The sequence below is a fragment of the Ruditapes philippinarum genome, unplaced genomic scaffold (genome assembly GCF_026571515.1).
Source record: "Ruditapes philippinarum isolate M1 unplaced genomic scaffold, ASM2657151v2 ctg18844_1_1_1_1, whole genome shotgun sequence".
In the NCBI taxonomy this organism is placed as follows: domain Eukaryota; kingdom Metazoa; phylum Mollusca; class Bivalvia; order Venerida; family Veneridae; genus Ruditapes; species Ruditapes philippinarum.
The window spans coordinates 1-15,851 of record NW_026851519.1 but is presented as its reverse complement, the minus strand read 5'-3'; the positions used below and the strand labels follow the sequence as shown (position 1 = coordinate 15,851).

The 15,851-nt window shown below is 32.0% G+C and overlaps 2 protein-coding genes and 1 long non-coding RNA gene across 3 annotated transcripts; 1 reads left to right on the top strand and 2 right to left on the bottom strand.

Moving 5' to 3' along the window:
- Nucleotides 1–181: 181 nt before the first annotated feature.
- Nucleotides 182–3,312, top strand: LOC132730724 (uncharacterized; the record flags this gene model as incomplete). The annotated part of the gene is made up of 3 exons (XM_060717091.1): nt 182–1,779; nt 1,930–2,073; nt 2,652–3,312. Coding segments are annotated over 3 exons (1,911 nt in total), but the record flags the coding sequence as incomplete, so codon positions are not given.
- A 10-nt stretch (nt 3,313–3,322) lies between these two features.
- LOC132732161 (zinc finger protein 771-like) lies at nt 3,323–6,428 on the bottom strand. Its single transcript, XM_060718884.1, has 3 exons — nt 6,353–6,428; nt 5,425–5,624; nt 3,323–5,200 (listed from the first exon to the last, which is right to left on the bottom strand). The coding sequence occupies exons 1-3, from the start codon at nt 6,421–6,423 to the stop codon at nt 4,974–4,976; spliced, it is 498 nt and encodes a 165-aa protein (XP_060574867.1). The 5' UTR covers nt 6,424–6,428; the 3' UTR covers nt 3,323–4,973.
- A 3,647-nt stretch (nt 6,429–10,075) lies between these two features.
- LOC132731598 (uncharacterized) lies at nt 10,076–15,657 on the bottom strand. Its single transcript, XR_009625942.1, has 4 exons — nt 14,961–15,657; nt 12,503–12,679; nt 10,689–10,774; nt 10,076–10,282 (listed from the first exon to the last, which is right to left on the bottom strand). It is a non-coding gene; the product is annotated as an uncharacterized LOC132731598 (long non-coding RNA).
- Nucleotides 15,658–15,851: the final 194 nt, after the last annotated feature.

Sequence of the window (15,851 nt, the reverse complement as noted above, 5' to 3'; positions counted from 1 at the left end):
TTATGGAAAAAGTATTGGATGATGTAAATCAGTAGGTATTCATGTACCAGCATGTGTTTGACGGACAATGGCATAACATTGGTGTAAGGACATGCACTGGAAAACCTCTAACTGTTCTTCAATTGCAGAAAGACGTCTGGGTTGAGGTGCAAAAGATGTCAAAGTCATCAATTGAAAAAAGAACTTAAAAGTATTAAAATCAAACCACAATTGGCACAAAGTGAATGGTTCTTTAGAAGTCGTCAGCGCACTTCCAAGGTTACCAAAGACACCAACAAAAGGATGGACAAAGAAACCAAAAAGGACAAATACAAACGACAAAGAGATTTTAGAAGAAGACACTTCTTTACTAGACGTTCTACCAACAGAGGTTGTTGAAGCCGGTGGAAACAATGCAGAATTGTTGTCGTGCACTTATGACCATTTTGTAGTTGAAGAAATCGTAAATTGCAACACAGATGAAGAAATTTGGGCCAATGCATTGATAGATGTTATTGATCAAGTAGACGATTTAAATGACAATGAAAACACCGAAGAACATGCGTTTGAAATGATTGAAAACCTCTGCAAGGAACAAACGGAAATATCTGAAAATACAAACAATGAAGAGACTGATAGGATAAATTTACATGGACAGGATTACGACCGGATTCTAGGAATGCTTCAAACGGACAAGAATGCCAACAAAACAAAAAAATGGGACTCGGAAAACGCTGAAACTGTTCAGAAAATGTTGTCATGTGACAACACTTTAAAAATTGCACGGGATGTAGATTTACGAGTTGTTGTTCGATATCTGAAGCAGTGTAAAAACATTATCATTAAGGAGTATGCGACAAAAGCTGTCAAATTATCTGAACTCACAAAACACCTTAGTCTAAATGGTGAAATAAAAGAAAATACGCATATCAAAGCCTCACGAAATAAACCAAAGGACGTGAAACCGCTTTCTATCCTTGCCGCATCGGCGTTGAAATCAGTCCCAAAAAATGTCCTTAACATATCATTTGCCGAGTACATATGGCCAGATCGCTTAGAACAATGGCAGAAGAACTCACCTACAGACGGCATTGATGTCACTGGTTTTGAAAAACCAGATTTCTTTTTCTACGTACCAGAATATAGTTTAACACGTCATCAACTGGAGGTGAGATCAATCGACTCCACACACCTTCTTACAAGAACCAGACGAAAAACCTGTAAAGGTGGCATTGAAGGTTTTACAAATGAGCCATGGTTAAAAGTTGCTCGGCAAGGCAAGTCATTGTTGACGCCAGCTATGGTGGAAGAAATAGTTGATCCGATGTCGATGAGTATGGCAAATACTCACTTTAGCCAAGCTGTTCAAAACGCAATGCAAGAAAATGGTGATTTTCGTGCTGCCTCATTATGTGCCGATATCCTAGACTGGTGGCGTGCTGAAGATGAAGCTGGGATTTCCGCAACAGAGAGAATGTCAATGAGGTTTAAGCTTCGTCGAAGACTTCTCGGTCTCATTAATTTTGGAGAATTTCCACCTCCCGGACAGTATGTAAAAGGCTGGCCGACACAATTATTTGAAGCATTGTTGGCAAATATAGACGCTAAACTTCTTCTTTATTCGTTGTGTAAGAGTGGAACATATAACAGTCGAGCATTTAGTTCAATGATGGGAGAAACCTTCTTCTCTGAGATGACTCACCAAGATCGAGCTGGCCACGGAGTAATATCATGTGACGAATTCTCCAAGTATATTGGGAAAACTACAGAACAGTTACAAGCCCGACTTGACACATCAAGGTATGAAAACATTGATATAAGATTTTATGTATTGAATATCATTGATATCTTACTTTTTACCAGCGCAATATACCACCTTTGTACAATGTATTGAGCACCAGAAAAATCGTGAAGATTTTGTAATATATTTAGATTTTCATCATATTTCAGAACCTTTGTGTACCGGACGTCGACGAAAGTGAAGGCTTACGATCCGGTGTCAAGTGATATGAATTTGGAGGACCTGCCATTGAATGATTACACTACAGAGTCTTTGGACAGCGACAGGTTTCATATCCGTCACATTAAACTAAAGTTAGTCAATAATAATATGAAATGATGAAATATTTGCTTATAAATTCATATTCTTCTGCCTGGTTTTCAAGGACATGATACTTATTAATTATTCTTTGTGTTATGTCTACTATGTAACCAAAATTTTTGTTTCCTCATTTACTTAATTTGTTTAGGTTTTTTTAATGTATTTACTCATGTCAATAACTCACACGTTGATTTTTTTTATTGTAAAATCATCGTTATAATATGAAAAACCATGCTTTCACGTGTTACGTTTCAATAAAACGAAAAAGTTGAGAACTTGATGGCGTATATTAATGACACAAAGGCAAGACATAATACAATAGATTTTTGTGCTTGCAATAAAGTATTTCGTTTGAATATTAAGTATTTCACATTCAACGATACGTTATGCATATATTTAGAATAGAAATAATATTTATCACTTTTAACAAAAACAGAATAATAGATTTCGATGGCAGAGTAATTATTCTCGTGCTACGTCATCGTAGATCATTAAAACACGTTTGCGATGCATGCATTTTTGACTATACTTAATATGTATCGCGGCATTAACTCTTTCTTTATTATTACAGAGATCACTTCTTTGATTCGGAAGAACGACGCCGTCGGGCCGGGACAAGGCGCCATGGCACAGTTTCTACCAACAGGAATGCTCTTCAAAAAGGTTCACTTGGCGTGCGTTGGTATCGCGCCCGAAGGGACGATTCCAAATTATTACCAACAAAAAAACTAGGAATATAGGATCTCATGAATGTCATAATTAATAAGAGATACATACACGGAAAATTGTATTTGTTGCTTTAAAATACTGCATGGACAACATTTGCCGAATTAAGTATTTCTTCATAATTTAAAACGCAATGATTTACTTGTTTGTTGATTTGTGATATGAGTTGTTAAAACATCGAAATTGTAAATTTAAGAACATGAAGTAGTCAACATCTATCAATTGATTGGAAAAGTTTATTTAAGAATATCATGTACATATTTTATCATAAAAATCAATTTGCTGCCATTCCATGGCACATAAAACATTATAAAAAATATGAAAACAATAATCACAGTGATTTGTATCAACACTTTTACCATATCTTGGTATGTTTTCGATTTTTATTACTTAAAATAACAAAAGAAAATAAATCGAAAAACAATAATCACAGTTATTTTTATCACAACTTTTACCATATCCTGTACGTTTTATTACTTTAAATAACAAAATAAAATTAATCAGAAAACAATAATCACAGTTATTTGTTTATCACAGTATTTACCATATCTTGGTAATCAAATCACAGTAAAATAATAACAATTATACCAGAAGCTGTCACAGACAGTAAAATCCCCCGCCGTTAAAGAGGAAACACATTACAAAGGGGAAGTAACCCATATAATTCCGAGTTATGCAGCCATTTACCTTGAAATGTAATGAAACGTTTTAAAATATAGCCTAGACAAAAATTATGCAAACATTATAGACAATCATTACGTCTCTCATAAAAAACAACAAAAAACATTACGTGAACACTTCTGGTTTTTATGCTCTGCTACTTGTACTTAAGAACGGACGAAGAATACTCCTTAATAAATCCCCCGACTTTTCGGCGATGGATAATAGACAGAATCATAAAAATCGGTTAAAATCACAGTTATCCAATAATTTGGTAGAACAAACAAATCTCCCGATGTACAATACATTTCATGTGATGGTAACTTTATGTATATCATTACAGTTATTCATAATATTATACTTGTGCTCACATTTTTATGAAAACTATTTGTGTGTAACTCATTAAAAAGGAGGTAACATGTGCTTATATTTCGACTTTATAAATAACTGTTTTCTAGTTATACGAGTATAGGACATTAGTTCAATAAAGCAAGAAAAAACATCAATAACTAGAAATGTGTCCATAGGACACGGGTGCCCCCACTGCGCCACTGTTCTTTCAATCCTTTTACTAAGTCAAGGGAAATAACTCTACAAATACTGGATAAATCCACAAGCGAAACCCCAGGTGCAAATCTAAATATGCTGAGCAACCTGCCCATAAGGTTTAATGACTCTATGTCAAATCCTTTTTGAGTAACTTGCGACACAAGTTGAAAATTGCAAAAAAATTTCTAAGTCAAGGGCAATAACTCTAAAAATACTAAATAAATCAAAACGAAGATACCTGGTGCACAAATGTACATGCTGATCAACATTCCTGTAAAGTTTCATGACTCTATGTCAAATACTTTTTGAATTACATGCGACACAAGTTGAAAATTGCAAAATTTACTAAGTCAAGTGCAATAACTCTGAAAATACTAAAAATATCAAGACAAAAATACCCAGGTGCACAACAACACATGCTGATCAACATTCCTGTAAAGTTTCATGACTCTAGGTCAAATACTTTTTGAGTTACATGCGACACAAGTTGAAAATTGCAAAATTTTTACTAAGTCAAGGGCAATAACTCTGAAAATACTAAAAATATCAAGACGAAAATACCCAGGTGCACAACTACACATGCTGATCAACATTCCTGTAAAGTTTCATGAACCTAGGTCAAATACTTTTTGAGTTACATGCGACACAAGTTGAAAATTGCAAAATTTTACTAAGTCAAGGGCAATAACTCTGAAAATACTAAAAATATCCAGACGCAAATACCCAGGTGCACAACTACACATGCTGATCAACATTCCTGTAAAGTTTCATGACTTTAAAGTGGGGGCACAAAAAATGGTTGGTCATTATTTTCATTCCCTAATTCAAATACACGTGAGAATTCCTGACAATTTTAAAGAAAAGAGAAAATATGCATGGATCCGGACGGACAACGACATTTCAATATACCCCTTTCAACTGTATCGCTGGGAGACATCATAAAATAACAACGTGCTTATTAATTTGAATGTGTTTTCAAATGTCTCCTTAGACTAGCCCTATGGCGGTATCTCTTGCTACATACACTACATATTTCAGGGAAGTCACCACTGTGTTTCCGTGAATGCTCCTCTAGATCACGTGAAGATGTGAATCGTTTCCCACAAACATCGCATTCATGGGTCTGCCCAGTACTTTCCCGCCTCCTGTGGCTATCCAAGTCATTCTTGGTTTTGAACGATTTTCCTGAATAAACAAACCAATATTGTAATTTTTAAAATCCATGTTAAAAAGTGCGCGTTTGTTGTTTTTGTGTGGAAGAATTTTAATTATTAAATGCTAAAGAATATTGTTTTATTCATATTTAGCGTTTTCTACGAATAAAGAGAGACTATAATACATATGTATACAAATACTAATTTCTTAAGCAAAATAAAACTTTTAAATAGATAATAAGAATTATGACGTACCACATGTTTGACAAACAAAGGTTTTTGCTTCGCCATGGCGCAGCATATGTTGTTCATGGTCTTTCCGGCAATGAAATAACCTTCCACATTCTCCACAAGTGTAAGTGGCTGTTCCAAGGTGACCTGCAACGTGCTTCCTTACACCGCCAGGTGTTTTGTATCTTTTTCCGCACTGGTCGCAAACAAACATAACTAAATATCTGCAAAACAAAACGTTAATTGATTCTTAAAATATATAATCAGTTTGTTTATAATTTTGACGATTCAATTTGACGATGAATTGCTTCAACAGAACCTAGTTTGTTTATAATTTTAGGTCGATCATTGATCCTTCATATTGATCCTTCATGATGATTTACCTATAAGATTGTTAACGAAACAATATGTCACAACTATAGATATTTAAAAATTAGTTATCTAATTTTCCACAAAAAATGTTTCATTTAATTCTAACAGACTAAATGAATATATGAGCTTGAAATATATAAATATATTGAAACAAAAGATAAAAGTTTATCACAGAATTGTGCTTTGAAAATTTATATATATTTGGGTCCGAGTGGGAGCATTTCTGAAATCGAGTCCGAGTGGGAGCATTTTACATTTTTATAAAAATAAATAAGAAAAACTGATTTTTGAATAGAAATATTTACAACCAATCTAGAAAAATGTGTAAACATGACTCGGTTTATGCTCCTGTACGTTAAAAATGATTTTAAGAAGGTTTTCAACCTGATATCTTAAAGGTTGTGGGAAAAGTCCGAGTGGGAGCATTCAGAGAAAAACACTTATCCCGTTTTCAGGCCTAAACCAGGCAATAAATCTATAAACTTTTTTTACAATTATCTCAAGTACTATAGCCATTCTTTGGTGCGCTACATGATTTTTTAATACTCATACGTTTTCTTATAATAAAATTGTATTTTACCTTCGAATCGACGAAAAAATGGTCCAAGTGGGAGCATTCAGCAGGTGCGCGATGACGTAGTATCCTACCATTGTAAATGCTGGATAAAAACAAATTATTTGTACCATCTTATTTCAACACAATCACATACATTACTGACATTCACAAATAAATTGTAATGGAAATAATAAATTATTTCAATAATCGCGAGCATTTGATTTATCTGATAGAACTATCATGTTCATTTTGTAAATTGACTTACATGAACTTGGAAAAATGAAGAAATTGGTACTATATATTTTAATGGTAGTGAAACTTGTTTACTAAACCATCTGTGGGTTTTGCTGTTTGAAAGAAGTTAAAATCATGCAACACTTTTACCAGGAATTTTCTCAGTTGATAAATTGCCATAAATCAGTCATAATCCGTACTTTGGACAGTAATCTCTAATGACTTAGAGATCTTAAATATATATCTATTGAGTTTCAAGTGAATACCTTCAATATTTTTGAAAACTGTTGTCGATGTAAAACATATAAAATAAATACATACAGTCAGAGTGCCTTGCTCCAGCTATTTTGGGGAAAAAAATCCCCTGACTTAAATTGAGGAAAATTATGCATCAGTTTCATTCTAAGAGTATTTAACATTTATATTTACCAATTGATCTGTATAGGTAAGTCTTTTTTTATAAAAGTAATATATATTAAACTTCTCAACAGTAGAATATTCCAGACATCAACACTCTGTTTCCTATAAAATACAAAAAAAACTTAACACAGAAATAAATACAGAATATATTTGCATAATACAATCTTTGTGAAAGTCCTTAAATCTATAATGTACAGTAGATCTTTTTCCGGAACCAAATATCACAGTGTATATTAATTTATCAATTAAGTATTTCATTCATTCATTCAATTTTATTTATTCAGAATAAAAGTATAAAAGTATTGATATACTTTTGCTGAATGATAATGTATAAGAGAAATAAAAAGAATAATACAACTCAAAACAAAATTGTTATTATTGTGAAATAAATATAACGCATAACTGATTTTTATGTGACTGTAAAACTGTTGACAAAATTTCACCATTGATGAAATTGTTATGTCACAGGGTCATTTGTCATTATATATACTCGATATACTTTATCATTATTATATCCTATATGATATATAGTGCATTTCTTATGAATATATTCTTCCTTATCCATCCACTCTTCATCTCATATTTACTCCCATAGCTTCATTATATCATTCATCATATATCATACACTAACTATAGTAACTGGTGACGGGCCTCATTTTTCCGCTCATGATTTACCGCCAAGCATGCGCACGGCAGATTTGAATTACAGTTGTATACGTGAGAACGAAACTTCTGATTTTCTTGTTTATTTATTTATTTTGCTGTCTCTGTGTGTTTTACAGGTAATTTACTTATATATGTGTATTGATATATATTCATTCTTCATTTTCTCATTCATCGTTTGTTTCATGATTTTGACGGTTTTGTATATTTATGAAATGCACTGAAGATTTGAATTACAGTTGTATACGTGAGAACGAAACTTCTGACTTTCTTGTTTATTTATTTATTTTGCTGACTCTGTGTGTTTTTACAGTCTCAACCACAAGAGAGAACTTTATAAAAACCCTTCGACGATTATAGAAGGTAACAAATTGGTGGCCAGTGTGACTTTTGTGTTTTTGGGGCGAAGCCGTTGTGGACGAAACGAGGTGTTTCCCGTGACGTCACAGGACTTCCTCAGAGCAGCCAATCAACGCCATAGCTAGCGCTACACATTTTTCTGCTACGTCACTGCGTATATACACATGGAATTCCCTAAGTAGCATGGAGTGATTTGTTTTTATTCAATTTTGATATAGATCGATCTAACTCTTCATTTATTTGGATTACATTAATTTTACCGGTTTAATTCAACTAGATATCATCATATTTAACGCGTCTTCAAATAATTATAGTGCACTTTGTTTACATCAGGAATTATCATCGTTGGAATTGAAAGTGAAAGTAGACTCTTGACATTTAACAGATTGTGATTTACCAATAATCTTTTGTTTTTCTAGTACACATTTTATAACAGTTAATCATGTAGTTATATATTTCATCTTCATATAGTCTTTTTACTGAATTAGGATGTAGTGAAACTCTTCATTTATACTTTAGTTACTGTTTGTTTACATTTTTATCATACATGTACATTGTGTAATTGTTTACATTATTTTTTTCCAGAACTGAGTGAATTCATTGATTTTGTCAGCTGCCATTCACAGTAACAGACTCACAGTAAAGCATGTAGCATTTCACAACAATTGGTATTGGTGAGATTAATATTAACATCCTTTGAGCCCTATATATCTTTGTAAACTTGAACTGATATTTACTAGTATCTATATATTCATACTGTATCCTGTCCTTACACAGCCAGCTATTTTTCATTTTGGTATTTTTGGCATACTTTTACTTTTGGCTAAATAGTTTCGCATAGCGGCAGCTGGTTTGTTAAAAAAAAAAAAAAAAAAAAAAACAGCCCTGTGACAATATTGACAAAATAGTATATAATTACTTAGATGGAATTTTTTTACAAAAACAACAACCCTTCAATTGTTTTGAAGATACAAACTTGCACATAAAAATTTAACCTAAGTGTGACAGCCACGACAAGATAGATGCAGGCACCTGGGTGAGCACAATTGCTCAAGTTAAGTTATTCAATAGACAAGCTAAAAAAAATATTACTATTTCAAATATATTATCAAATAATTTTGCTTTAAGACACATTTGCACAGGCAGAGTTCCTGTAAACTATACAAATGTGTTGTAAAATTGTATTACTTCATATTGTCACATATCAAATGAGTATTTACTTGGAGCCAATGATTAAATTTCTTTCCAGCTTTTGGCATTCTAGAGTACTCTCATTCCATTAATTTCTTCTCCTCTGTAGAGTTATAATATATCAAAATTATTACAATTTTAAAGGAGTCAAAATAACAAAACAACAATAAAGAATTACAAATACATGTGAGAGTAAATTAGAAATGATTATGGATGCTAACAAATAAATGTTTAAAAAAAGACAATAACACAAAGTAAACAAGAGCATCGTTAGGCGGAGCATTATATGCCCGGAAGTGATTTTCTTTTTCAGTAAAGATGAAGCATTTGTAAGACATTGGAATTAAATAAAGTATTACCTCCTTCAAATAACAATCCTCCAAGGAAGTTTGAATATTGTTGGCCAAATGGAACTTAAGTTATGCTCTGGAAACTGTTTTTCAGTTTAAAGGTAATAGTAACCTTGACCTTTGATCTTGTGATCCCAAAATCAATAGGGGTCTTCTACCCGATATGGACAATCATCCCATGAAGTTTTAACACTGTGGGCCAAATGGAACGGAAACTGTTTTCAGATTTAAGGTAATAATGTAAAGTAACCTTGACCTTTGACCTTGTGACCCAAAAATCAATATGGGTCTTCAACTCAATATGGATAATCATCTTATGTAGTTTGAATATTTTGGGCCAAATGGAACTTAAGTTATGCTCCGGAAACCAAATTGCTACCGGACAGATGGACATTCTAACAGTAGAGTAATAATGTGGCTTAGACTCTCTTGTTCTCTCTATTGTTCTTTTTAGCCAAACAAAAGAAAACAGCCACATAAAAGCATTACAGAATAAATGACATCAAAGAGAAAGAACAGTTACCTATTGTCTATTTGATATTCTAGCTCGTACTGCCTTTCATGTGCTTGTTTCAAGTCATTGTTATACTTTAACAGTTGTTGTCTCATCTTTGAAACCTCTGTGTTTGAACCATTGGTAAAATTATCAGCTTGCTCTAACTCTATACATTGACGATCAAGTTCAGCAGAGCATTCTTTTGTCTGAGACAATAAACAAGTCTCATTCTCCCGGGTACTGAAAAAATAAGGCATTGAAATCAGGATTATACATTAAACATTAATTCTTTGAAAACCATATCAAATTCAGTTAAAAGATAAATTCAGTATCAATATTGCTGAAATTTAATTCATTTCATTGTTTATATGAAGAAGAAATTCAAAAATGTAATATTGAAATGGATTTAACGGATGATAATTTCATATCTTACAGGCAATCTGTGGGTAAACAATTTTTTCAAATTAAGGTAACAAACAATTAATGCAATTTTTCTGTATAGATGGTTAAAATAAAACATGTTACATATTAATAGCTGTTTGTTTATGGAAAAAATAATTTACAATTTGTACATTGTAGATTATCTGCTAAAATGAATGTTCAGAAACAGCAAAAGTGTGACAAATTAATTTAGTTACTTACTTACTTTTTAAGTATTTCATGTAAAAACTCTGTGTACTTTGCTTTCAAATGGGCAATTTTGGTACCAGTCAGCTTTCCTTCATGAAATAACTGAAATATTCCAGTATGTTATAAATATTCTTTTCCATAGCAACTCACTTGATACTTCGTAACGTGGCCTGTCTAATGTAATAATCATTTTAAACCAATCTGACCATTTAAGAAAAAGCATTGTCCCCAGCTAATAATAAATTTTCATTAACAGTGTTGAGTGAGCACATTTATATTCACATATTTATTATTAAGTTTATTTCAATTTTGCAACAATATATCTATCACTTCAACGTTTCAATTAATAAACAAGAGTCATACAGTATTATTATTGAAAGAACATTACCATTACAGACAAACTATTGTAAAAAGTCAAAATGATAAAGATAACATACAGAATATATCTTAATTAAGGTCAAAATCTCATTTTTCCACAAAGTTTTTCAATATACACATATATAGAAACTTCAAGAAAAGTCATTTTAGTGTGATTTGAGTACATAAGATCATTTTAATATTTTTGTCTTTATTTTGCCTGAATATTCCTTTAATGGAGTCTTTTTCATAGTCATTTGCAAAACTATACACATAAGGAAAATCAATGACCCTGGGACGGGCCAATTTTAACCCCAGGGCCATTATTTGAAATTGGATTGAACAAACTTGGTAGACACCAATTAGAAGATGTTTCATGCTAAATATCTTAGCTCTAGCTCTTTGGGATTTTTCAAAGAAGACTTTTTAAGTTTTACTATATACATAAAGGGAAAAACAATGACGCCCCTGGGGCGGGGCCAATTTTGACCTCAGGGCTTTTATTTGAACAAACTTGGTAGACTTTGACTAGATGATGTTTCATGCCAAATATATTAGCTCTAGCTCTTTCTGTTTTTTTAAAGAAGATTTTTAAGTTTTTTCTTTCGGTTGCCATGGCAACCAGACTTCTGCATGGAACTAAATTCTTTGAAAAGATTTTAAAGTTCACTACCCAAGGTACATTCTTGTGAAGTTTGGATAAAATTGGTAGAGCAGTTTATGAGGAGATGTTGTTTAAAGTAAAAGTTTACGGACGGACACCGGACGGAGCAAGGACGCCGGACGAAAAGCGATCACAAAAGCTCACCATGTCACTTTGTTGCAGGTAAGCAGCACTGAACTTTCCATTATAAATTAAGTAATGCTTCTTAATTACAGCTGCTACAAGGAAAAACATATAATATATGACTTACTTATTAAAGGGACTCCACTGAGGTTTTTTGACATGATGGGACTGGAAATATTTTTTTGAGATTAATACTCCATTTGATGTAGATCTAAACTAATAACTTGTGTGCGAAATTTCAGATCTTTAGCTTGCTCCATTTTTCTAGAATAATTATTATAATAGTGAAAAATGACCCAAAATTCGAATTGAACTGAGAATTAGTACAAACATCATTTTCAATGTATTTCTTGTGTATTTCTTGGTTATATTTTATTAATATTTCTGTTTCAAGTGCTCATGTTTATCTATGTGAAGAAATAAAATTTTATGTTTTTAAGCTTATAAACCTAAGTGGAGTTCCTTTAAATGATAGCAATAGTACCTTTCAGAAAATTACTGTAAATAAACAGCTTTTGTTTCAGTTATGAATCTACCTTTATACTGATAAATTTATTTCAGATATGAAAAACTCTGTTAATCTTTCTTAAAACATGAAAACTGTATCCACTTCCTTGAAATTATATATTGTAACTTAAACACTATCATGAAGATTTACAACATAGTATAACATTTTTGCAAATTACCTAAATTACATATTTACAGTTGAACTTTGTCAGCTTGTCCTTGGATAGCTTGAATACCTCCCTTGGCTTGACCTCATTGCCCAGTCTTTGCCAACTTTCTATGTATTATATATTGTTGTACCTCGGATCACTAGAACACAGATTGCTGGAACACTCGAACCTGATCGCTGGTCACTTCTGCAGAAATATAGTGTAAATCACATCTCGGTAAAACACAATAAGACAACAAAAGTTGTGGGTTAACATGTTCTAAATTAGTGACAGTTGGCGTCACATGTTTTCAACACCTTGTGATTGTGATAAAGGCAATTAAGGTTAATTGATACAAAATTAGAGGTGTTGTTACCAATTTGTTTGTTATAATAATATTGTTTATTTGCCGTGTTAAGTTACAATACAAAGAAAATACCATGTGAAATAAATAACTTTTTTCCAAGTGAACATCAGCTTACTCTACATGTAACTATATAAACTCAGTTTTCAAATGCCAGTAAAAAGAAATAATAGGAAAAAAAAACTTTCTGTTAGTTTGTAGTATTTGAAATGTCTAATAAAAGCATGCATAACACCATGATCCCAATTTATAACACATATTTAAATGTTTTTCATTGTATCTACTGTCTTAGTCGATATATTGTCGATATTTGTCTCTTGAAATATCAATGCAAAATTTTCCATCAATGACAGCCCTAGTGTACTGTGAGTATTACTCATTTGAATGTAATGTATTTATTACGACAATATTTCTTAAGATTAAGAAGAAATGACATTTTCGACAAACTGATGTACTAACAAAAAAATTATGGGAACGTATTTAACATTCGACCGATGTATGTAAGCTGGAAAACCTTCAGACATATTATGTCAGATGTAAGATATAATACAATACATGATAATAGTTCAACCTCGGTTAGCTGTAACTACAGATCTCTGGAATAAATGTGCTGGTAGAATCCTGCGTGTTTAATCTGTGTTTGTGACTTCTGTCAAAATAGTTAATTCCTTTATTTCACACTCAAGATGTTAAAGTTTGGTTTTATATGATGCAGCCACAATTAATATGTAAATCTGCATAATAATCCATCAGAATTTAATTGCAAACATTGTATATTTATGATAAATTGTGATGCACTTTTCCATGTCGGCCATGTTGGACTATAACGTCTACTGCTATTACGTAGCAAGGGATAGTTCTTTATCCTATGATAATAATTTGTTAACTTATATTGTCACTAAGAAAATGTAATATTTTAATGTGATTATTCTTATTATAAGTTTTGACGAAAGAAAACAAGCAATTATCATAGTATTGCAAGCAATTCATAAGTCCCCTACCGGTTAGAACCCCAGCAACATTCTGATTTCAATTTTACCAGTGAATGAATGACATGAATGAATTAACTTAAATCTTTTGAGTTCTAAGTTTGTCTATTTCACAGTAATGTGTTAGTAAGGAAACTATGTTTATAGTCATATTATTACGATGTGGGATTTTAAAGTAAATCCTATAAGGAATGAAGAAGTTGGAGTAAAAAATACCAATTTCTCGAAAAAAATCTAAGTTCAAGGGGGACATAATTCTGGAAATAGTCTTGCTAGAGCATTTAACCTTCTCAAAAATGTTGAGTGATAATAAGAAACATATATATGAAGTTTGAAGTAGATACATTAGGAAATAAAGAAGTTATTTAAAAAAGACAACATTTTTTTTCATAAAAATTCTAAGTTCAAGGGAGGTAATACTGATAATTTTTGTGCTAGAGTTGTAAACCTTGTCACATATGATGTGGTTGATGACCAGAAACTTATATTTAAAGTTTGAAGTAAACACCTTAAGAAATAAAGAACTTATAGTGAAAAAGCTGAAAAATTTAAATCAGAAATCTTGAAATCCAGGCTATTTGTTGCCATAGCAACCAGAATTTTCAACATAGGAAGAAAAGAAAAAGATGTGCATAATCTGCAGACTGCCATCTACCCATATTTTAAGTTTCATAAAAATATTTTCAGTACTTTTTGAGTTATCACTGGATCCAGTTTATGTGTTAAATTTGCAATATTTTCAGACTATTTGTTGCCATAGCAACCAGAATTTTCAACATAGGAAGAAAAGAAAAAGACGTGCATAATCTCCATACTGCCATCTATCCATATATCAAGTTTCATAAAAATATTTTCAGTACTTTTTGCGTTATCGGGGGGGGGGGGATCCAGTTTTGTGGACGGACGGACGGACTGACAGACAGACGGACGGTAAACCTAAAGTCCCCTCCGGTTAAACCGATAGGGGACTAATAACTGTCTACATAAAAACAACACACAGTCATAGAGAGCAGTCATATATGATAGTTGCTGTCAACATAAGAAGGGGCACAGTTACAGGTGTCACTATCAAATGCAGGAGCGAAACAGTATTTTGTAAAAATTCATGCATTTTCAAATCAAATATTGCTTTTACCTCATTCTGTTACTGATAGAAGAGATCACCATCATTACAACACAAACTTCTGTCTGAAAAATGCCATCTGAAACTGTAATAATACTTAATAAAGAAATGGGTAAATACAGAATGAAATGTTTTAAATAAATACCACAAAAGAAAAATGACTATATTATTAATATATTGGCCAAATTTTGTACCATGAATTGTTTAATAGGTATTGTAGCAACCACTTTGCCCGAGGATTGAACTCTGTGAGGGCAACTGGATAAATAATCTGATGCTTTCTTTATTGAATGTCCAACTAAATACATCAATTTAATAACAAAGTTTTAGAAAATTTCTTAAAATTGAAACAAAAACATTGTTGAAGATCATTTTAAGCATTGAATTATTAAAGATAACGTTTAACGGCCACACTTAAATTGCTGCAAAGTTATCACAATTTAAACACATTTACATAATTTGAATTATTCAACATACCAGTTTGTCATCTGATGCACAGCTACAGATAAGTTTTTGAGAGTATTTTACCCCAATTTTGTTTTGTTGGGCAGAAAGGGCTAGGTATGTTTTGGGTTGATTTTGGCCCATCGGCAAAAAATATTCAAAACTTGATATATCAAAATTAAGCTATATTTCTAACAAACGATGCAAGATTGAGTCAGATATCTGTTTAGACAAAAAAGTTATAATAAATCAAAACAACCTATCAAAAATACAAAATACTTCAGTTTGACGTCATCAACGTCACGTATTATTTTGAGCGCATTGCTTTCGGGTAATTAAAAAACATAATGACGCATATGTATTTTTCTAAATTGTTTATCGTGTAATGCAAAGGAGTTAATGATACATTTGATGTACATTTCTACGTTCAATTACGATTGCAGACATAAATAATTTGAA

Coding starts and splice junctions, on each gene's coding strand:
- LOC132732161 (XM_060718884.1), bottom strand. CDS start 6,423: ATGGTAGGATACTACGTCATCGCGCACCTGCTGAATGCTCCCACTTGG. Junction 5,625..6,352: donor ATTTTTTCGTCGATTCGAAG/GTAAAATACAAT, acceptor TTTGTTTTGCAG/ATATTTAGTTATGTTTGTTT. Junction 5,201..5,424: donor CTTTGTTTGTCAAACATGTG/GTACGTCATAAT, acceptor TTGTTTATTCAG/GAAAATCGTTCAAAACCAAG.